The sequence below is a fragment of the Dendropsophus ebraccatus genome, chromosome 3, assembly GCF_027789765.1.
Source record: "Dendropsophus ebraccatus isolate aDenEbr1 chromosome 3, aDenEbr1.pat, whole genome shotgun sequence".
NCBI classification, from domain to species: domain Eukaryota; kingdom Metazoa; phylum Chordata; class Amphibia; order Anura; family Hylidae; genus Dendropsophus; species Dendropsophus ebraccatus.
The window spans coordinates 21155940-21180997 of record NC_091456.1 but is presented as its reverse complement, the minus strand read 5'-3'; the positions used below and the strand labels follow the sequence as shown (position 1 = coordinate 21180997).

Sequence of the window (25058 nt, the reverse complement as noted above, 5' to 3'; positions counted from 1 at the left end):
CGGCAATGGAAAAAGCAGACCTCCTGGCATGATGTATCATTATGATGCCGGGAGCGCCAAAAGTATTTAAAGGGAACCAATCACTTAGAAAAACGCCTGTAATGCTATAGGAATGTGCTGTAGCAGCACCCAGCGCCCTTCCCAAACATGCTTTTACACCCCCCGTCCCTGGAATGTACAACCTGAAAACTTACTTTACAAACTTGGCGCCCTGTATGTAAATTGCCCCCAAGTAGTCATCTGGGCGGTAAGCCGCGGCAAGTAGTCAGTGTCCCCTGGGCGTTCCGGAGCGGTAATCACCGCGACTACAGCAACGTCACTGAGAGGCACGCTGTCCCTAACGTCAGCACGCCTACATTCCTGCTGTGCCGTTCATGCGCAATACAGCGGGTCCGGTCTGCGCCGTACTGTGCAGGTGCAAAATAGCCTCAAACTTGTTGCCGGATCTCCAGCAATGAGTTCAAGGCTTTCTGCACCTGCGCAGTATGGTGCGGAGAGGACCCGCTGTATTGCGCATGAACGGCACAGCAGGAATGTAGGCGTGCTGACGTTAAGGACAGTGCGCCTCTCAGTGATGTCGCCACAATTATGCAGGCTAATCACGCCCAGAGGAGCGTGATTACCGCTCCGGAACGCCCAGGGCACAGTGACTACTTGCCGCGGCTCACCGCCCAGATGACTTGGGGGCAATTTACATACAGGGCACCAAGTTTGTAAAGTAAGTTTTCAGGTTGTAAATTCTAGGGACGGGGGGTGTAAAACCATGTTTGGGAAGTGTGCTGGGTGCTGCTACAGCACATTCCCATAGCATTACAGGCGTTTTTTAGGCATTGGTTCCCTTTAAATCTTTGCGTGACTGTACTGATACAGCCAAACTGTATCAGTACAGTAACACAAAGGACTGTTTCTGGAAGAAAGCTGCAGTTTTTTTAAATTCTGGATAACTCCTTTTAAGCTTGGTGCCTCAAAGACACCTATAGCAAAACATTGGAGGATATGAAGCAACACACAAATTTAAACAGAAGCCACTTAGCCTCTTTCATGTTTGATATTGCCTGCTGTTCTGTTATTGCACCAAACCAATGTAATCATAGACAAACAGCATAGAAAACCTTAACAATACTTAATTCATCATTGTAAAACAATAATCCCTAGGACTGCGGCCAATGTCAAGCTGTTCTGCATCGTTTGTCTTTCAAAGCATCAAAGTTACTTTTGAGCTTCTAAAGTAGCAGGTGAAATGTTTAGTTGCATCGCAGCATTAAAGGGGGATTCCACTTAAACCTAACTTTTGATATGTTGCCACCCATGGTGAGACTAACAATTCCTTCCATACTTATTATCTATTCAGTCTCCTTTCCCCAGTTCTGAGCTGCTGCTTTCTGCTGAAGACACAAAAATTTGTGTGATAGCTTTTCTCTTCATCTCCCCCTCCTCCTCCTCCCTCCCTTCTGAGACAGCGGATGTAAGCAAGTCCCTATCTGCAACTTTGTAATACTGGGAGGGTTAATCACATTTTCTGATATATCAGAAGTTTTTACAAATGATAGTTACACTTTAACCCTCCCAGCATTACAAAGGAGCCACAAAATTGCAGATAAAGCCAGTCAGTGACTTGTTTACATCAGCTGTCTCCAAAGGGAAGGGGAGATGAGGAGAAAAACTCACACAGTTTTTTTGTGTCTCCAGCAGAAATCAGCAGCTCAGAACTGGGGGAAGGAGACTAAGTAGATAATAACAAGTATGGAAGGAATTGTTAGTCACACCATAGGCAGCAACATATGAAAAGCTATGGTTGAGTAGAATACTTCTTTAAGTAAAATACTCAAGCATGATAAATAATTATGTACTTTCAGGGCCGGCGTTAGGAGAGGGCAATTGTCCAGCGCCCCCATCCGAAAGGGGCCACCTGCAACTGTTATGATGCCAAAAAGCTGCAACAAGGTTTTCTGCAATTGTCACAGTAAACCTTGCTGCTGACCGGGGCCTATTCCACCTTAAGGAGCACCTTTAAGAAATCCCCCCTTTCCTCTGCTCAGACAAGCCTCCAGCTTTTGGATTTGCAGAATGTTGGCCCAGAAAGGGAGGACAGGAGGATGTCTGCAGACAAAGTGAAGCTCCCTGTCCTCTGCCGTCTCCATACATCTCCTATAGACCTGCTCCCTGCCGGCCCCATACATCCCCTATAGACCTGCTCCCTGCCGGCCCCATACATCTCCTATAGACCAGCTCCCTGCCGGTCCCATACATCCCCTATAGATCTGCTCCCTGCCGGCCCCATACATCTAAAGACCAGCTCCCTGCCGGCCCCATACATCCCCTATAGACCAGCTCCCTGCTGGCCCCATACATCCCCTATAGATCTGCTCCCTGCCGGCCCCATACATCTCCTAAAGACCAGCTCCCTGCCGGCCCCATACATCTCCTATAGATCTGCTCCCTGCCGACCCCAAACATCCCCTATAGATCTGCTTCCTGCCCCATACATTCCCTGTAGACCAGCTCCCTGTCTGCCCCATACATCCCCTATAGACCTGCTCCCTGTCTGCCCCATACATCCCCTATAGACCCGCTCCCTGTCTGCCCCATACATCCCCTATAGACCTGCTCCCTGTCGGCCCCATACATCTCCTATAGACCTGCTTCCTGCCCCATACAACCCCTATAGACCTGCTCTCTGCCTGCCCCATACATCCCCTATAGACCTGCTCCCTGTCTGCCCCATACATCCCCTATAGACCTGCTCCCTGCCGGCCCCATACATCCCCTATAGACCTGCTCCCTGTCTGCCCCATACATCCCCTATAGACCTGCTCCCTGTCTGCCCCATACATCCCCTATAGACCCGCTCCCTGTCTGCCCCATACATCCCCTATAGACCTGCTCCCTGTCGGCCCCATACATCTCCTATAGACCTGCTTCCTGCCCCATACAACCCCTATAGACCTGCTCTCTGCCTGCCCCATACATCCCCTATAGACCTGCTCCCTGTCTGCCCCATACATCCCCTATAGACCTGCTCCCTGCCGGCCCCATACATCCCCTATAGACCTGCTCCCTGTCTGCCCCATACATCCCCTATAGACCAGCTCCCTCCCGGCCCCATACATCCCCTATAGATCTGCTTTCTGCCCCATACAACCCCTATAGACCTGCTCCCTGCCTGCCCCATACATCCCCTATAGACTTGCTCCCTGTCTGCCCCATACATCCCCTATAGACTTGCTCCCTGTCTGCCCCATACATTCCCTATAGACTTACTCCCTCCCGGCCCTATACATCCCCTTTAAACCAGCTCCATGTCTGACCCATACATCCCCTATAGACCAGCTCCCTGCCCCCAGTCTGCCTCCTATAGACCTGCTCCCTGTCTGCCCCATACATCCCCTATAGACTTGCTCCCTGTCTGCCCCATACATTCCCTATAGACTTACTCCCTCCCGGCCCCATACATCCCCTTTAGACCAGCTCCATGTCTGACCCATACATCCCCTATAGACCAGCTCCCTGCCCCCAGTCTGCCTCCTATAGACCTGCTCCCTGTCTGCCCCATACATCCCCTATAGACCTGCTTCCTGTCTGCCCCATACATCCCCTATAGACCTGCTCCCTTCCATTCCCCATACATCCTCTATAGACCTGCTCCCTGCCGGCCCCATACATCCCCTATAGACCTGCTCCCTGCCTCCTATCTGCCCCATACATCAGGATGATTTGTCACCCTCACTGCACCCTTTTTGTTGTTGGCAGCAGTAGCAGTTCAGTGTTTAGTGTAACCTTTTCTTTGCTATGATCCGGCTGTGCCTGTTTCTTCGCAGCTCACATGGCTCCGTGCAAACCCCATGAATCAATAACCCCTTCTCCGCCACTACTTGCCATTTAGTACTTTTCCGTGTAAGTCATCATTCTGGCATAGTGTCAGCCTGTTCAGTCTAATGCATGTATGTATAATGTCATATGTAGAGAATCAAGCAATTAAGCAGTTCAGCTCACCCAGTTAATTCACGACCAAAATAAAGGCTGAATAATAGAAGTAAAATCGGAGGTCAACGCGTCCAATAAAATTTAGAAATGTAAGGCAGATACAAAAATAGAAAAAACACATCTAATGCGAAGATTTTATTGGACCTGCTGACCTCCGCTTTTACTTCTATTATGTCTAATGTCATGACAAGAGGAGTACGTGCTTTGATTGGTCAGAGAATTAGAGAAATAGTCAGGGAAAAGGTCTTTGTGTGTGCTTGCCACAAATACACCATCAAGTACACTAAGGCCTTATTCCCACGCTCTGTAATGCACAGACGCTACTGAGCATGAAGCTGCACGGCCGACCTGCAGACTTCCCGGCATCATGTATCATTATGCTGCCGAGAGTGCTGAAAGTGTTTAAAACTTTGCGGGACTGTACTGACACAGAAAAATCCACAGAATAATCTGATGTATCAAGTTCTGCACCCAGTGCAGACTGGCTAAGGCTATGTTCACACTACGTAAAACTACGGCCGTAGTTCTCGCCGCAGAACTATGGCCGTAGTTTTGCGGGGTGGGACATCGTATACGCTCCAACCGGGATCTGTGCGGTGCCGGAAAAAACTGACAGGTCAGTTTTCTGCGGCTGGAATTCAGTGAATTCCGGCCGCAGAAAGACCTGTCAGTTCACACAGTGAAGCAAGCGGCTCTGGCCACTTTCTTCACTGTGGGCTATGGGAAGCTCTGATGCGGGCGCGTGCTGATGCGCCCGCATCAGAGCCCTGCGGCCGGAAAGACCATCCGGCCGGTACTTAAGTACTGGCCGATATGATCCGGGGTCACGGAACGGCCGGTCTCATACGTAGTGTGAACATAGCCTAAAGGCACAAGATTTTCTGCAAAGCCCCCATTTGCACAATAAATGTGTGACTTTTTGAGTGTGGGCGGGGTAGGGGAGGAGGCACGGTATTGCGCATAATTTATTATGATTTTTTCCTGGATTTGGCAAACGTTAGGCATAAAGGGCGAGATTTATCAAACATGGTGTAAAGTGAAACTGGCTCAGTTGCCCCTAGCAACCAATCAGATTCCATCTTTCATTCCTCACAGACTCTTTGGAAAATGAAAGGTGGAATCTGATTGGTTGCTAGGGGCAACTGAGCCAGTATCACTTTACACCATGTTTGATAAATCTCCCCCTTTGTTTATATAATTGCATTCATATTGAAAGGGGTTATCCAGTGTTAGAAAAACAGGACCACTTTCTTCCAGAGACAGCACCGCTCTTGTCTCCAGTTTGGGTGCAGGTTTTGTAACTCAGTTCCATTGAAGTGAATGGAGCTTAATTGCAAATCACCTCTGAACTGGAGACAAGAGTGGTGCTGTCTCTGGAAGAAAGTGGTCATGTTTTTCTAAGGCCGGATAACCCCTTTAATAATACTTTTTATATACTTTATTGTATAATGTATATTCGTATACATTAGAATAAATATTAGTGGCCGCATATAACAACTTGGTTCGGCTGATACAGCAAGATTATGCTCAATTTCAGGAAGTGAGATTTTAAGTGCTGCAGAAGATGACTGTAGGTATCTGTATTGTCTGTATTGTGCTTCCTGTTATTTGTTTTTGAGACCTCATATGCCATGGAACAAGGATAAGCTAATCGTGTTTGTCCGTGGTGTATTATGGTCCAGTGGGTGTTGCCAGCTACGTAGGTTGGCAGTTTTCCTTTTATTAGTAATCTGTTTGTATGGGACTCTATAGTGTGCCAAGGCTCCACCACTGCGTGCCGACATTCTGTGAGTATAGATGAATTTCCTCCCTTTCTGCGTATATTCTTTTATGATTTTGTTGCTACATTTACATATTCAAGGCTTCCGATTATGACGGTGACCTTATGCCCACCATGGAGGCAGAGAAGAATCAGATATGATACATTTCAGCATGCTGGATGGTGTGGTGCCCTTGGAAGATGAATACTGCCCGAGCTGTTTAGCAGCAGCCTGTTCCTACTCATTGTTATACTAAAAGGCAGTCAGGAAAGATGCCACTTCTGAGAGAACGGGAGAGGTATCTTTTGTATGAAGGAACATTCATACACGTCATATATGTGTCTAGTTAAAGGACCCCTTTACCCCATCATATTTTATGCCGGAGGGGGGGGGGTGCTTGTTTTTTACATTAAAGGAGAAGTCCGGGCTCTGACTTTTTTATTTATTTTTTTCCCCAAAAGAGCCGTGGAAAGAAGGGGGCTTTAAAGGAGAAGTCCCATAAAATGAAATGAAAATAAATAAATAAAGGAAGTCAGGGGGTGAGGGAACTTAATAAAGAAAGTATACTTACCTATCCTCATTCCTGCCTGAGCAGTAATGGACAGCTCCTGCTGCTGAAATGTCACATACCCTGCGGATTGATTGCCCGCTCACCCAATCATTAACTGGGGCACTGACTGGATAAGCGGGCAATCCATTAGCAAGGCTGTGACATATGGAAAAGTCAGCCAAAAATGACTTCTGCCAGCTGTTTGGGACACCCAAAAACAGCGAAGTAGAGGCACAGGGACGGGTAAGTATACTTTCTTCATTATGTTAATGCATGTCCCTGCCAGTTATATATTTTTTTATTTCATTGGATTTCCTCTTTAATTAAATATTGTAAAGCCATATCATACTATTCTGCATAAAAAGTCAGTACAGAAAAGAAGAACTGAGACTGGGGGAACATATAAACGTATAAATAAATTACTAATAGACCAAAAGATAAAGGATGGTTCTTAATGTGATACTTGCAAAAATACTTTCCGTTCTCGCACCCATATGACTGGTATGTTGTGGAATATCAGTACAGATTCCAAAATCACTCTATCATGTGGTTCTCCACATCATCCACAAGCTTAGATGCTGCACCTTTAATATAAACATGTATAAAACCTGTCTTCTTTCTGCTCTAAATTCACTTTGTTCCGTTAGTGGACAGTGTCACTTAGGCGGGCCTTTGCAGCCATTAAGCCTCCTCTTCTGTGTAGACAGCGTCACCTAGCAGTTAGATGACTGTCCAAATAATGAACACGCTCATTATTTACCACCGGCTCTTTCAAAATACAGCCGTTTTTTCATCTATTCTCACATTGTTTTATCTTTACTCAAAATTACGACTGTATTTTGATTATTTTTTACACTGTGTGTGAACACAGCCTAATACTAACCATATTGGACGGATAGAAGGGGATTGTTTTGATAAGACGTAATAGCTTTCTTACTAATTTACTGTCTTTTTCTTTCTTATACAGATGATTGATCTGGGCACATTATTGCAATTGGCAGCAGGTATCCTCCTGGTTTTATTTTTGTACATCGTTTTACACGATCAGAGACGTCCTTATTGTAGAATTCTCTATCACGAAGTAAAGGAAATCATCAAAGTTTTCTTCATGGACCAGACCAAGGAAAAGAGGATTTTACAGTATGTGCTGGATAATGCAGCGCGTGGCGACCCACAGAGTGTTGTCGAAAACATAGACAAATACTGTTACCAAAAGGAATGGGCCATGAACGTGGGCGACCAGAAGGGTAAGATCATATGAATGAGGGAGCCAAAATGTATTTGTTGTTTCTGAAAATATTAGGCCACAATCACAAAGTCATAACTGTTCAGGTTTTGTCTAAACACAAAAGATCCGGTCATACGGTATTATAACATTTAAAGAGGAACAGGAGGCGCAGAGGAGGAAGATATATATGTTCTTTTAAAAGGGTTTTCCCCTTAACAAAAACAATATACTAAACAACCCCCCTTCCCAATACCACCCTATGTCTAATATACATGTATAACCTATCTTGCACCCTTTCCCTGTTTTTTTTTCTAATTCTTATCTGCTCTGGATGTTTAAAATCCTCTTTTCTGGGTCCACTCTGACCACGGTCAGCCCCCTCTTCCCCCTCCCTTTGTAGTCACAGGACATGTGATCTCCTCTCTGGGGGCTGGGTTAGCTGTCTATTGTTTTGGTAACCCGACCCCCAGGAGACATTATCTGGATCATCTCCATACACCTGTGCTGCTTCCATAGACTTACATGTGTCCCTGAGCCTAGGTCTCTGTAATAAGAAACGTTATAGTTCTATCTCTGCTTGCTGTCAGTGAATGCAGACACATGTGCCTGTCTTTTTGTCTCAGCTCTGTATATTGTAAGTGTTATGGATGTTCTTAGAGTCTGGATGGAACTAGAATGTTTTCATTCACAGTCAGCAAGCAGAGATCTAAACCTACACTACACCCCCCACCCCCAGTAAACAGATGCCTGTCGTACAGCACACAGCTACACCATGCGTGTCAGCTCTACTACATCATCAGCTACTGGGGTGATGTATAGAGATGAGCAAACCGGTTCGCCGGTTTGGATTTTCCCAAAAATCCGAGTCCGATCAGATGTCCGATCAGATTCAGATTTTTGGAAATCAGCTCCGATTTTTTTTTTCTTGCTTTCTAAAATGGCAGCCGACATTCTAGAAAACAGGAAGCAGACGGACGGTCGCAGGTTACAGAGTGACTCCACTGATGTAGTGGTTGGCCGAGGTATAGCTATGCCTGGTGGTAATCTGTCATGACGCCGATGCCAGATGAGCACACAGGTATGGTGGAACACCTGCTTTTATTTGAGTGGGCTGGCTATACCATTTTTCCCTGTGGACATTGACCTGCCGGGCTGTTGTGGGTTCCCTTGGGCAACTATCATGGTGGTCCGGAGTGGAGTATTGATCCACCCGGACTATTGGCACTGCCACCCACAGACAGGGGAGAGAACCCAAGGAAGTGTGATTACTGTGTCGGTGCTTAGTGAAGAACCACAGAGTCCCTTTAAAATAAATATAATGTTGTTTACTGTGAAGATACTTGATACAAGATTAGGCTATGTTCACACTACGTAAAAACCACGGCCGCATTTCAGTTGCGCCGTTGTTTTCGCAAATATGGCCATGGTTATGAAATACGTCTGTGTTTTTTACGTAGTGTGAACATAGCCTAATACAGTACAAAAGCCTAATACAGTACACCTTTGTCTTGATAAGTTACTTAATACTTAAGCGTCCACATCTGTACTGAGAGTAGAAGGAGTGATACAGCCATGCTGACTGGATTACGTGCTGAGAGGTGGAAAAGATCAGAAGAGTAGAGAGGAGGATGTTGAGAGAGTCCCAACCCAAGTAGTACTGTGCTCTGCCGGAACTTCAGAGGTAGAATAGGTAGAATACTTGAAAGTAGAGAGAATACTTGTGACTCTTTGACTCAGACCTTGTTACCTGGGATGAGTAGAGTGGTCAGAGTTCTCTGATTACACCTGCGCTGCGAGATAAAGTGCATAGGCTTCTAGCAACTTTTCTCTATCTGGATTAGTTTCTTACTTCTGGATATGGATTATGGATACTGTCCTGCACTGTGTTCCGCTGGTCCACGGTGTGGGCTAGGATGATCCCTGACTTGTCCTCTCTAGTAGTGGCTTAACACTGCATAGTGTGTACAAAGGTTGCTTGAAGAGAAACTGCGTTTAGGTACATGTGCTCTACATCTAGACCACAAATTAGACTAGGGACCTGGCAGGAGCCAGGGCCCAACTTGACTACTGTAGGGAGCGTCCTAGCTTGCGTTCTTCCTTTACAGAAACCAAGGCAAAAGACCCCACTCTTCCTCTACCCATGTGACTTCCTTCTACAGCATGTGTAAACTGTGATGTGAGTGCGTGAGGAGTGCATATAAAGAAGTAAAGAGAAAGATGATAGGTGAGAAAAAGAAAGAACTCTCATTGGTGTACAGACCCATGTGATACATAAACAAAACAATAACCCTTTAGTTCCTACAGCTGTGCAATATCTGAATATACATACTTTTAACAATGACATCTAGTGGTGAAACTTAGGTACTGTTACATCACCACTTGCACTTAAAAGTACAGGCTTTTGTGAAAGGTGCAACCAATAGCAACACCCGCGGTGGGGCACCACACACTCACTGCAGGTTCTGATGTCAGTATAAAGTGTATGATGCTCTTTTGACACTTCACAAGCAAATGATGTTGGTCGAGATAGGGGTCGTGTGTCATGTAAAATCACTGCCTGGCACCTTTGTTCTCTGAGCAATAAGCCACCACCAGTGCAGTGTCTTACCCCTCCCCATAGAGACCACAGGAACACTCAGCAGTGCTAAATGTTCCTTTATATTGGGAGGACGGAAGAGATAATTGAAGGTTATTGAAGGTGTATACCCAACTTAAGAGGCAGGCAATAACTCTTTGGTTTGTTTAGTATACCAAAGCGTTATTAAAACAATCAGCAGATCACCTTGAACTCCCTAGAGAGCCTGGAAAAATAATTAGATGCTTCAACTTGATTGACATTTGTCTTTTTCAATTGTGCTATGTAAAACAACCAATGGAGGGTTGTTGTGTTTTTTTTATTGGACAAATAGTAGTCAAATATCATCTAAAATACCTATAAAATACATTTTTGTCCATACCAAATTTTCACAGAAGATCCACCAAAAATGACTTGCCGACTGCACAGCCAGTCAATCAGAGAGACACAATGACGCACTATAACTACAGCCAAACAGCAATACAGGAGCCTATTACACAGAGCGATAGTCAGGCCAATTCGGCACATTATTGCTCTGTGTAATAAAGACAACGATCAGCTGATTAATTGATCATCGGCTGACACCAGGCACGCATCGTGTAATATCGATGCATGGCTGACGGCTGATGACTGTGCAAAAAAAAATAAAATGAACTTTATACATACCTGTCCCCGTTCCACGGTGTCCTTCTCGCATCTGCCTGCAGCCGCCACTGGAACTTCTGAGCCGGTCTTTGAAATGACAGGCCTGTGATTGGCCGAGTGGCCTGTCACTTCAAAGACCAGCTCAAAAGTTCCAGTGGCGCGAGAAGGACATCGAGGAGCGCAAAGAGGTTTGTAGAATGCTTATTATTTTACAGTAGGGCAAGGGCGTAGCTAGGACTTCAGCCTAAGGGGGGGCGAGTGAGTCTCACTGGGCCCCCAACCAATTGTTACCTATAGGGAACAGCAGCAGAAAACAATGCTTTCCGAATAATAAAGGGTATATTCTGCTATATTACTTATAATGAATAGGGATTGAGAACAGTGTAAAAGACTTTCTACAGTTCACATATATAACTGTTTAAAAATTAAAGGGGTTATCTGGAAATGGAGAAACATACAGTAGCTGCCTAGAAAACAAAAAAAGCTGCAACACTCCAAAATGTACTTGCAAGAAAATTAAAAAGTCTATTTATTTACCCATCAGACATGTTTCAGACCACTGCTTGAAAATAGACAATGTTAAATGGTCTGAAATGTCACACCTATCTATAACTTTATCATCTATCTATCTATCTATCTATCTATCTATCTATCTATCTATCTATCTCCTATCTATCTATCTATCTATCTATCTATCTATCTATCTAACTATCTCCTATCTATCTATCTATCTATCTATCTATCTATCTATCTTATCTCTATCTATCTATCTATCTATCTATCTATCTATCTATCTCCTATCTATCTATCTATCTATCTATCTATCTCCTATCTATCTATCTATCTATCTATCTATCTATCTATCTATCTATTCTTCTATCTCTTTATCATATTTATCTGTCTAATATCTTTTGGACAGCATGAGGACTATACCATATCTGATGGGCCTAGCAACTGCCCCCTCTGTCCCCACCAAATTACGCTACTGCTATAACCCAAAGGAAATGTGCTTATATATCACCCAGCACACTTCCCAAATATATGCATACAGCTGTGGGCTGATGGTTGTCTTTCAATGTCTTTTAACATGTTAAAAGACTAACAGTTAGGATAGCAACAATCTGCTGCCGTTGCTCTGTGTAACAGGAGTGGCGGCAGCAGACCACCACTATCTCCTATGGGCCCCCCCGAACGATCTAAAAATCGTCTGGGGAACCCCTCGTGCAGCTCACCAGGTCGGCACTCGCTTTGCTCCCGCTGATCACTAGAGATGATCGAACATCGGAAAATCGTAGGTTCGATCGAACTCGAACATTCACGAACCTGCCGCATTAGATTGCTGAAGCCTAGGCAATAGGTTGAATCCCGGAATTCCAGGCGGTCCCCGGGCACTCTCCTCCTTCCCCACGGACCAGGAAAGCATCAGCAATCTAATGCATCAGGTTCGGGTATGTTCGAGTTCGATCAAACCTACGATTTTCTGATGTTTGATCATCTCTAGTGATCACCCCATGTAATAGGGGTTTAACTCAGCAATGTCCTCATACTAGCTGCTGCTACGGTGAAAACCCTATTACTTGGATATCATCTCAGTTATTGTCATGATGGAACCAGAATGGTACAGATGGAGCAGCAGACATTGGGCCTATCATTTCCAGCACTGGGAATATTCTATTTTTCTCGCTTACAAAAGAGAAATTGTGCCCCCCCCCCCAAATATATTTTTTATTGTTTCAACAAATGTAATTGACACAGATATCAAGTTCACAATATACAAAAGGGGAACACACACCTGAAAATAAAGGAATGTAGCACAATATAACCGAAGAAGTAGTCCATCATTGTGCTAGCATCTCAAAACCCGACAAATGAGCAGGCAGAGTCCCTGTGTGTAACACGTTTCGAGCAGGGTCACAGGAAGTCCAGCGCATAAGGACAAGAAGACCAAGACCATCACCAAGTTGTTTGACTCAGGTCCAATGAAACAGTCCAATGCCATGTTAGGCGGGGTTCAAACTGCGTTTTTGCAACCTGTTTTTTCACACGTTTTTGCAAAAAATTTATGCATTTATATTCATCAGTTTTGATCCGTTTAAATCCATTGTGAAAAAAGGGATTTAAACGCTTCTGGTTTTTTTTTAACATACACAAAAATGTGGTCAACTATGTTTTTGTGTACATTAAAAAAAAGGATGCGTTTTGATCTTTTTTTTTTCTCATGATGTAAGTCAATGGCAAAACAGATGCACACAAATGTATCCGTTTTTCCAATCAATGCTTTGCACAAATGCAATGTGAACCCAGCCTTAACAGTTTAATGGTGCGTTTACACCTACAGGATCTGCAGCTGATTTTCTGCAGCAGATTTCATTTAAATAACTGAACACAGCATCAAATCTGCCGCAGATCTGCTAAAGATCCTGTAGGTGTGAACGCACCCTTAATGCACTTTCTTTTTACGTTTCTGTTTATTTTGTTCACACTTATGTCTTTTATTACAGGCTTGATTCTGGATAATGTAGTAAAAGAGACAAATCCAAGTGTGCTCTTAGAATTGGGCACGTATTTTGGCTACTCAGCTGTCCGCACTGCCCGACTTTTGAAGCCCGGAGCTCGTCTTTTTACTGTGGAATTTAATCCGGCATATGCCGCTGTGGCCAAACAGATGATAGAATTTGCTGGTGTTAATGACAAGGTATTTCCTCACATTGTATGTAAGTGTGAATGCATAACATCTGATAAGGTTACAGCTTTATTCATTTATTTATATATTTATTTATTTTCCCTCCTGCCTATCCTGCACAAATCTGTGCCACATTTGTAGTACAAGCCACGGCCAGGGGCTGCACTACGGGTGTGTGAGTGTATAAATACACACAAAAAGGTTCGAGATAGGGGGAGTGAGGTGATCTAAAACCTGGGCTGCAGTACTAAACTGCACCACTAGATGTCGCCCTATCAATACTAAAACAACCAACTAAGAAAATATTACACAAGAAAACAATGGGCTTAATTCATAAAATTGATTGATATTTTTTATTATATATTACAAAGATACCAATACAAGCATCATATTATATGTAAAATAAATTTAAAATGACCACAAAGTAAGAAAACAATATTATAAAAAATGGTGTCGGCTAATATAACTCATTAACAGTGCTGAGGCTGTGAAACACCCTCGGTCATGACCTCCAGCTAGATGGCATAATAGGGATACACATAATCTTATTACATGAGATTCCTAATACAACAAGTCACACAGTGCCCCCCTATATCGCGGAGATGGTGGCTTGTTCCTTTTTTGAACCGTGGCCCAGTTCCCGCGTACGACACCGGTCTATTACTGAGCAACGGCCGGACATGAATCGCCAGAGGCGGGCCCACTGGCCCCAGTTCAAAAAAAGGACCGCGGCACTGACATCTCCGCACCAGCGCTGGTCTATTCATGTAAAAAACAAAAAAGTGAGGTACTAGTGGCACATTTGCTTTAAGCTACTGCTTGTCTGCCCCCCCCCCCCTCGCTTTATTTCATCAGTGGACAGAGGAGGCAGGGCTTCACCCTAGCCTGGACATAGGACCCAATTGCCATGAAGCCCCGTCTAGGTGACACTGTCCACCAATGAAATGAAGCGAGAGTAATGGGGGTGACCGTATCACTTTAACTGTAAAAATTTTTCCAGGTGCAAATATTAGAGGGAGATACGAAAGACATTATCCCCCAGCTGAAGAAGAAATATGAAGTGGACACCCTGGACTTTGTGTTTGTGGACCACTGGAAGGACAAGTATAAGGAAGATACCATCCTTTTGGAAGTAAGTGGTATATTGCATATTCACTAGGCCTTAAAGCGAATGCACCACCAGGTATATTCTCTTAAAGTGTTGCATATGAATAGAAAGGCGCCGGCACGGAGAAGCCGGTGCCGCTGTCCTCTTTTTGAACCACGGCCCAATTCCCATGCACGGGCTGGTCTATTATTGAGCACTGGCCCGAACTGAAGCACTGGAGGTGCGACGGGCCGCCCCCAGTGGGAGGAAATCACTGGGATCAATTAGAATCAATGGAGGCGTGTCACGGGGGGGGGGGGGGGTTCCTCCCACTGGCGCGGGCCAGCCCACCTCTAGTGCTTCAGCCCAGGTCGGTGCATGCTAATAGACCGGTGCCATGTGAACCGGCCGCGGTTCAAAAAATGACCGTGGCACCAGCTTCTCCACGCCGGCACCTTTCTATTCATATGCAGCACTTAAAGAGAATATACCTGATGGTACATTTGCTTTAAGAAATTATTTGGTTGTAGGTTATTGTTTGCAGAAAGCAATAAACAATGCCTTGAAAAATTCTCCCTCTCTCATTATTTTGGTATTTGGTATATAATTTAATAATTTTGGTAATCCTCATTGACTTAAAATGGGGAAGGTTTATTCTGATTTCAGATAGTGAGAAAAACATGCATATGTCTTTCTATATAGTGTAGGTAAACTGCTGGTTTCAACTGTAAGGCTATGTTCACGCAACGTAGTTTTTATGAAAAGAACATCCGTTGTTTTTGCTTTACCCAACGGCTGTTCTTTTCACAATGAAACAGCCGTCCTTTCATTTATTTGCAGAAATCAATAGTACAGGCAATTTTAAGAAACTTTTTAATAGAGTTTATAAGCAAATATGCCATTATCTGCATTCAAAAAGACTTTCCCCAACCCCCCCTCTCCTCTCTCTCATTCAGGGGAGGGAGAGGGGAGGTGGGAGGGGGAAGATTAGTCGCCAGGAGAGAGCAGAGAACAAAAAATTACACCGTGGGAGCTGTGTGAAAGGGGGTATTCAGAGGTCAGAGGGGTCAGTGTTGACTTCAGAGGAGATAGCCCGGTGATTTATCTGTAAATTAACTGTTTGTTGTCCTGTTTTGGTGCCTCATCTCCCTCCACCCCTCTCCCCTCTCCATAGAGAACCACGAAGACAGGAGGGGGAGAGCTTCAAACTGCTTTTTCATGATAAAAACGCATTTTTCGGCTAATAAACCCAATTACAAAGTTTCTTAAAAATACCTGTACTATTGATTTCTGCGGGGGAAAAAAAATGAAACGATAGTAACACTTTAATGTAACGAACAACGGTCATTGTTTGTGCTGCATGTGAACATAGCCTAATGGTGAAGCTACCACTGCTTAGAGATGGTCTTCTTTTATACAGAAAACAAAAACACATGGCTGCATGGCCAAGCTGCTACTTTAGCTTTAGACCTTGTGCACACGTTCAGTATTTTTTCATATACTGTACATAGATAACCATCCGTACAATCCGCTAAAAATGATAGATTGGGCATCAATATTTCCGTAAATTTGTTTTTTTTAGAAACACAACCTTTCAACATGTGACAAATGACTCGCCCCTATATATATATATATATATATATATATATATATTATGAAAATACGGATGCCAAAAAGGTTATGATCCATGGAAAATTGTGGATCCCATTGATTTCTATGAGAGAATCCACTAAAAGATCTGGGTCCGCACTAGGACATGTCCTTTTATTTCAGGAATAGTTTGTGTCCTTAAAATCTACCGATCGTGTGAATAGCACCATAGACAATAATGTGCACTAAGTCGAGTACAGAGATACCGATTCGTAGAATATGGGACGTGTGAATGAGGCCTTAGACTTGATGCATTGATGGTATAAGTGATTTTATATCCAATATTTCTCTCTCTCTCTCTGCAGAAGTGTAACCTGCTCAGAAAGGGCTCAGTTCTTCTCGCAGACAACGTCATAGTTCCAGGAGCCCCAGATTTTCTCGAATATGTTCGTACCTGTGGCCGATATGACTGCACAAACTATCCTTCTGTTCTGGAGTACATGTCTGAGAAAGATGCCCTAGAGAAGGCAGTATTCAGAGGATAGACAGCAGGGTTATGAGAACAAAGTCATTATAAAGTCATTACAAAGTGCCCTCCAATAGTTCAGTGCTGTATTGGTTTTCCATTTTATAAAACTAGGAAAGGTCAGCGCTACGATGGATGCAGTGGTCTCAGATGACAGGGTTCAATACCCCCAGCTTTACAGTAGTGACTCATTTCTGTTACCACTGACTAGGGACTAGAGTATATTCACATCTATCCTGCCAGTCTGTTTCATCATTCATGTAGGCCGAGATGAAAAAAGTCTGCGAAGGCCAGAAAGTTATTTCAGTGTTTAACACGTATGCCCGCCTCACAGGGGAAGATTTATCAAACATGGTGTAAAGTGAGACTGGCTCAGTTGCCCCTAGCAACCAATCAGATTCCACCTTTCATTTTCCAAAAAGTCTGTGAGCAATGAAAGGTGGAATCTGATTGGTTGCTAGGGGCAACTGAGCCAGTTTCACTTTACACCATGTTTGATAAATCTCCCCCATAGTCTAAAACATTACTGTACCTCTTTTATAGATTATTTTTATATATAAATCCATTTGCATATATTACTTGTTTTTTAGTGATTAGAGATCAGTGCAGCTCCAGCATGCTGGATTCTGATTGGTCGGCATTTGATTACTGGTGGCTGAAAAAGTTGGATGTCGCCCTAAAGGCCCCATTACATGGAGCGATAATCTGCCCAATAAGACCAGTTCAGAAGATTGTCGCTACGTGTAATAAAGACAAAGATCAGTTGCCGAAACAATCATCGGCTGATCTTTGTCATTCACCATGTTAAAAAAATCATCAGCCACTGACTGCGCATCGTTATGTGTAAAAACAAAATAAATAAAGGTTATACATACCTGTCCACACTCCCCAGTGTTCTTCCAGATTCTCCCCGCAGCCGCTGCTGGAACTTCTGAGCCAGTCTCTGCAGTGACAGGCCACTCAGCTTATCACTGGCTGTGACCGTGTCCAATTACAGCTAGCGACTGGCTGAGCGGCCTGCCACTGCAGAGACCAGGGGGGACCTGGGACGTGACATGTTAGGCCCACTCAGCCAGCGGGGTCCTGCCTCAGACACTGACTGCCTGAGTGGGCCTAACACATCACGCCCTAGGTCCCTACTCAGACCCAGAAGTGTCCGGGATCAGAGGACCAAAGCTGCGGGACACTGGCACCAGCACTGGAGCTGGGAGGGGAGAGCATGTTACTTCTTTCATCCTCCCCAGCACTCTGCCAAAAATCACCCCAGCCCGGAGTTCTCCTTTAAGGCTGCCTGAAAAACATGGATATAGGCCATAGGCTGTATCCATGTTTTCCTGGACTTCCTAGGGCGGCATCCAACTTCTTAAGTGACTTGCATTGCTGAACAATCGGACTTAAGCATGCTCGAGTTGCTCTCATCTAGTAATGATCCTAAGATACAGCTACATTATAGTCCAGATCTGCTTTCACATTTTTGTAGGCCTCAGAGTTGAGATCTCCCATTAGTCCTTAGCATCTCAATGTCTGCAGCAGCTAGCTTATATTTGGAGGTAAAGGCACTTATCCCTGGCCCTGACATGTCCCAGGTCACCACTTTATTTTAATGAATTCCTATATTTATATTTATGAGCGGCTAGGCATTGTAGTCCTGTCGGCAGACCGGTCACTTAGCAGCAAAGTTCTCAGTACCTGTAGACCAGAGATCCAATGCTGCCAAATAGAATAAATTCTGGCATTCTTTTTTACCTGTGGCCACCATTATAGGCCTAGATTTAATGTGTATGGGACCTGCTGACAGTTGATGCCGGACATATACAATTTCCACGTCCAATTCTTTCATTCTCCCTGGAGAGGTGTCTGGCAGCAGCTTACTCTGCTCTGCCCATTGACATCCATTTTCATACATATTTATACAGCTTGGCAGGTCCAGAATGCTATGAATGCTATGTATGCTGAGATCAAAATCCGTCAGCTGAGCCGGTCTGGCGTCTGGCAATCATCTAATATACTGCAGCTTAAAAGAACATGTGGCCAAATGTACAATTTCCACTGCACATATACTATTACATGGTGCCCACTCAAGTGAATATGACATCACATAGTTTATGGAGTCCCTCTTTCTTATCAGCACATTTCTCTGACTAGAGAGGGTCCTGAGCGTGGAACTTCTCAGATGTCCACAAGTCCCTTCAGTTAAATCTTGAAGATATTTGGGTGTTTACTCATATTTTTCTTAATACACTATATACTAATGTCACTGAATCCGCTGCTGGCAGCGGGTTCGGTCATCAGTATAAAGTGTAAATGGCCCCTGAGTAGTTTTGGTGGAGATCAGGGTTGGGCATGATGGAATTTTACTGCCTAAGGGTGCTAACACACACGACCGATGCGCAGCAGATCAGCAGCAGATTTGATGGTGCAGATTTGGTGCGTATCTGCTGCGTATAAGCCATCGCCAAAGTGAAGTTGTTTTGCTGTTTTTGGCTATGCTGCCAGGATGAGATCATATTGGGGAAAGGCGGACATCACCTTATAATAACTGCCGCAAATAATGATTATTATTATAACATGGCGGCTGCCTCTTCCCCATATGTTTTCGTCATGGGAGCATAGCCTAAGTGTGTTTTCTTGAAGTGTAAGTTGCACCGAAATGTATTAATCTTGATGTTTACACCACTGCAAATAAAATGATCTGCGTTTCCGGGACTGTCAGGAACATGATCTTGATCCGACAATTTGATAATGTAGGTTGCCGAAATTTCTGCAGTAAATCTGCCATATAGTTGGTGGGACTTCTCCTTAAAAGCGAATGTACCATCATCTACATTTTTTTTTTCTACATTACCCGTCCCTTTTTTCAAAGCACCGTCTGGTTCCTATGCTTGGCGCCGTTCTTTGCTACAGCCCACCTCTATGCACGGGAGGCAGACCCGGTGCCCCCGAGTGTGATGCTTTGCCCTCCTATCTGTGACAAAGCACCATTAAAATGAATCAACAGGGCCGTGTAACACTGCGGAGGGGATATCATCACACTTGGGGGGTGCCAGGCTCGTCTCCAGTGCATAGAGTTGGGCTGGTGCATGGGAAAAGAATGGCGCCAAGCACAGAACCCAGGCAGAACCGAGATCCCTGTGCTGGTGCAGATCGGGTAATGTAAAAAAAAAGTGATGTATCTGACGTGAAACAGAAGTAACATTTGCATGTGATCACATAATGGAGAGGGTAGCTCTGTGATTTTACACCTTGTCATGCCCTGGGTCTCTTGGAACCAGCACCCGCCACATTCAATTATACCTGTGCCCCCAACTCTTCCACCAATGCCCCTTATGCCCTTATGTTTGGATTGTAAACTTTTAGACATTGACCACATCAGATTTTTTTGTTTAACAGCCTTATAATAATTGCTCGATACCCACAGGAGTCCGACATGTTTCTCTATTTATATTTTTATTTGTGTTTTAGATGTTTTTCTTTCTTGTTTTGTTTACAATGAATATGGAACGTAAGACATTGGGCGTTGGGCATTTGTACACCTCTTTAAAGCATTGTCCATAACAGATGGTAAATATTTGTAACTTTACCTGGAATCATTATACTAAACCAATAAAGCTGTGCATAGAGTTATTCCTTGTTTTTCCAGAAAATACCTATGAGCTTGTAATATGTAAGTACCAAATGTTCATTTTAGGTAATGTGCTTTCAGAAGTTAGGGTTTTAGGTTGTTTTTTTTTGTTTGTTTGTTTGTTTTTAAATTTTTGGAATCCCAGCAATTCTTCTCTTTGTTTCCCATTACTTTGAATCCACTTCTGAATTTGTCCGAGGCTGGCTTCACACTGTTTTAAATTTTGGGAAAAACGCCCAAAAAACCAGCCCATGACCAGGTTCACACTGTGTTTTTGCAGTACCATTTTCAACCATGTTTTTTTGTATGTTAAAACATAAGTCAATAGAAAACGGATCCAAAGGGATTGCACACAATTGCATCCGTTTATGCGTTTGCTTTTGAATCCTATTTCTTTTTTCTTCATAAAACATATATGTAAAACGACTGCAAAAACGCAGTGTAAACCCGTCCTTAGCTGTAAGTCGATGGACTTTGATGAAATGCCATACTTGGTGTGTTTTTTTTCTGTGGTGTTTTTCTCTCCTCTCTGGCATTTTTTTTTTTTTGACTCTGTAGCAGTTTTTGCAAAACGCAGCATGCTGAGGGTGTGGAGTTTTTTTTCCTAGGCGTTTCTCTCCCATAGAGTTTAATGGAATGTCTTCTGTTCCTCCCAAAAAGCCATTCACACCTAGTAAAAGACTCCAGAAAAAAAGCCAAAATAATCTTTGCCAGTTTTTCTGCCAAAGTTTTGGAAAATGACAAGGAAACTTTAATCATTTGTACTTTCAGAACACTATGGGGAAGATTTATCAAACATGATGTAAAGTAAAAACTGTCTCAGTAGCCCCTAGCAACCAATCAGATTCCACCTTTCATTTTACAAAGCGTCTGTGAGGAATGAAAGGTGGAATCTGATTGGTTGCTAGGGGCAACTGAGCCAGTTTCACTTTACACCATGTTTGATAAATTTCCCCCCAGGTGTCACAGAGTTGACTACCTTCAGGAGTGTACACTATTTCAAGGGAATTTAAAGGGTCACTATACATGTAGTTAATATACCTGCGTTGGTTAATATGTGTTTTTTACCCTTGTTAGCGACCTACATTATGGGATAACACATTGGTTTGGGACTTTCAGTACAGATTTTCAGGCTACTGTGCTGCGCAGTGGGCACCTGGTTTTGGTCTTAAAGGGTACTCCAGTGACACTTTTTGTCCCGCCGCAGCCACTGATTGGCTGAGTGGGCCGTTAGTGATCCGGGAGTCACAGAAGCAGGTGGGAGCGTGGGCAGGTAAGACATTATCTTCTTTAATATCCAGCAGCCGGAATTAACCCATAACAGTATAGCTGCGGATATAACTGCGAAACTCACAGCGTGAAATCCCCTGTGAACTTGGTACATGTGACCGTACCCTTAGGCTGGGTTCACACACAGTATATTTCAGTCAGTATTGTGGTCCTCATATTGCAACCAAATGGATTAAAAACACAGAAAGGCTCTGTTCACACAATGTTGAAATTAAGTGAATAGCCGCCATTTAAGTTATTTAGGCTATGTTTACACTACGTAAAACTACGGCCGTAGTTCTCGCCGCAGAACTACGGCCATAGTTTTGAGGGGTGGACAATGCCTGTTGATGAATGGGATCCTGGCCAGAGCGTACACACATTGTATACGCTCCGGCTGGGATCTGTGCTACTCAACTGGTCTGGCTTTGGGCCACACCAGGGAGCGGAGTCTAAGTGCCCTTTAGGGCTTCATCCTTTATTCTGCTCCAGGATGCAGACGCTGGACTTCTGTGGCTAGAGGACACCAGGTCGGTCCACAGGTGTGTGGGCAGCAGCTGTTTCCCAAGAACCAGAGAGTTTCGGTGTAAGGCACCAAGGAACAGGCCAAGTAATCATAGCCAGCAAGCTGGGGCGTCAGTGCAGTACCAGGGATGAGGCAGGTATCATAGTCAGGCTGGCAGCTTCAGAGGCAGGTCAGACAATCAGAGACAGCAACAGGAGAGGCAAATGACAGGGGTCAGACAAAAGTTGTAATCTGAAAAAAAGGCACAAGTCAGAATACCAGGAAAATCAGCAGGATCACAGAAATGCACCTTCACTTAGAATGCACAATTGCAATAACGCTCAGGCAACAAGAAGGCGATGGGGCCTGCTTAAATAGGTGCAGGTGGCTATGGATTGGCAGGATATTTCTTCAGGTCCGAAACCCTTCCAGTCCAGCAGGAAGTACCTCTTCCTTCCTTCCTTCCTTCCTCCTTACAATTTAGGATGTCCCTTACCTTGTGTTCCGAGTCCGTATCAGTAGAGATCAATGTGGACGAAGCAGGCCTTAACCCTTTAAGGACATGGCCCATTTTCGTTTTTACGTTTTCGGTTTTTCCTCCTTGTGTTTAAAAGGTCATAGCACTTGCATTTTTCCACCTAGAAACCCACATGACCCCTTATTTCTTGCGTCACTAATTGTACTTTGCAATTACAGGCTGAATTTTTGCATAAAGTACACTGCGAAACCAGAAAAAAATTCAAAGTGTGGTGAAATTGAAAAAAAAACCGCATTTCTTTTATTTGGGGGAAATGTGTTTTTACGCCATTCGCCCTGGGGTAAAACTGACTTGTTATGCATGTTCCTCAAGTCGTTACGATTAAAACGATATATAACATGTATAACTTATATTGTATCGGATGGCCTGTAAAAAATTCAAACCGTTGTTAACCAATATACATTCCTTAAAATCGCTCCATTCCCAGGCTTATAGCGCTTTTATCCTTTGGTCTATGGGGCTGTGCGAGGTGTCATTTTTTGCGCCATGATGTGATCTTTCTATCGGTACCTTGATTGCGCATATACGACTTTTTGATCGCTTTTTATTACATTTTTTCTGGATTTGATGCGACCAAAAATGCGCAATTTTGCACTTTGGGATTTTTTTGCGCTGACGCCGTTTACCGTACGAGATCAGGAATGTGATTAATTAATAGTTCGGGCGATTACGCACGCGGCGATACCAAACATGTTTATTTATTTATTTATTTGTTTACTTTTATTTAAAACCTGGGAAAAGGGGGGTGATTCAGACTTTTATTAGGGGAGGGGGCTTTTTACTATTAACAACACTTTTTTTTTTTTTTTTACACATATACTAGAAGCCCCCCTAGGGGACTTCTAGTATATACACTTGGATCTCTCATTGAGATCTCTGCAGCATAGATATGCTGCAGAGATCCATGAGATCGGCACTCGTTTGCTTTCGGCTGCTGCAGCCGGAAACAAACGAGTGCCGAGCCGAGGACGGCGCCATCTTGGACGCGTCCCCGGCCGGCATCAGACAGGGAGATCGCTCCTCCGGGACAAGGTCCCGGAGGAGCGATCTCCCCCACTAGACACCAGGGAAACGTTGCCTCCGGTAATCGGAGGCAGCTGTCAACTTTGACAGCTGCCTCCGATTAGCTAATTAGCGGGCACGGCGATCGGACCGTGCCCGCTAATAGCGGCGGTCCCGGGCTACACGCGGCACCCGGGATCGCGGCACTTCAAAGCGGGGCCGCCGCGCGGCCCCGCTTTGAAGTGCTAATGAGGACATAGGACGTACCGGTACGTCCTATGTCCTTAAGAGGTTAAAGTGTCGCTGTCGTTTAAATTTCTTTTTTTTTTTTTTTGCAGAAATCAATAGTACAGTCGATTTTAAGTAATTCTGTAATTGGGTTTATTAGCCGGAAAATGCATTTTTATCATGAAAAAGCAGTTTGAAGCTCTCCCCCCGTCTTCATGGTTCTCTATGGAGAGGGGAGGGGTGGAGGGAGATGAGGCAGCAAAATAGTACAACAAAGGGTTCATTTACAGCTACATCACCGGCTATCTCCTCTGAGGTCAGCACTGACCTCTCTGACCTCTGAATACCGTCTTTCACGGTCCTGCTGTGTAATCCTTTGTTCTCTGCTCTAGGCTCATGACTAATCTCCCCCCTCCCCTCTCCATAGAACAGACAGGGCCCGACTGATGTAAAAGAGTCAAGATTTTCTGATAATGAGCAGTGAGTGAGAGAGAGGAGGGTGGGGGGGGGGGGGGGGGGGGGGGGGGGCTTGGGGAAAGTCTTTTTGAATGCAGATAATGGCAGATTTACCTAATAAACTCAAATACAAAGTTTCTTAAAATCGCCTGAACTATTGATTTCTAAAAAAAAAAAACCTACAGTGACACTTTAAGTATCTGTTGACAGCCGGTGGTTTTAGGAGAGACACATGGAAAGCATTAGAGATTCAGAGAGAAGGTGGCAGCATGAAGTCCGCTGTGATATGTGTGAACATATCCTCATAGTGGAAGCAGAGAATCTTGTCTGAGTGTCTTTGCACAATGCACCGTATTTATGTATTTTGTATGTATTTTTTTTCTAAAAGCCCAAAGAAGCAGTAAGTGAAGATCATAGTGCAGTCATGTGTGACTGAACATCTGCATGATTCACTGGTTGTAAGAATACAAGCTGAATATGATACAGAAGAGATACAAAGAAGAAAGACACCATCCCTAGCCTGAGGTCTTTCCCATACGTTCCTGCTTCTATGAGCTGCCTGGTGCTCACAAACATCCCACATGTGGTTATACCTCAGAGCACATGGTGTACCTGCCCTTGATTAAAGTGTAACTATGAGTTGTAAAAAACTTCTGACATGTTACGGCGACATGTCAGAGGTTTGTATTGTTTGGCAGTATACACAGAGGCCAATGTAGGACAGTATTGTATTTAGGAGGTATGATGTTTAGCGGTATACACAGGCTTCAGTGTGTGTGGCAGTATTGTATCCAGATCTTGCAGTATAGA

General features: G+C 44.1%; 1 protein-coding gene across 3 annotated transcripts in view; it reads left to right on the top strand.

Moving 5' to 3' along the window:
• LOC138785281 (catechol O-methyltransferase-like) overlaps positions 1-17006 on the top strand; it is a 29980-nt gene extending 12974 nt beyond the window's left edge. For 2 of the 3 annotated variants that reach the window (XM_069961086.1, XM_069961084.1), the window contains exons 2-5: positions 7262-7541; positions 13244-13437; positions 14426-14557; positions 16468-17006. In XM_069961086.1, coding sequence (XP_069817187.1) covers positions 7262-7541; positions 13244-13437; positions 14426-14557; positions 16468-16647 — 786 coding nt within the window. In that variant the 3' untranslated portion in view covers positions 16648-17006. Of the gene's footprint in view, positions 1-5676; positions 5772-7261; positions 7542-13243; positions 13438-14425; positions 14558-16467 lie in introns of those variants that run through there. The other variant, XM_069961085.1, reaches the window with a different exon arrangement.
• Positions 17007-25058: the final 8052 nt, after the last annotated feature.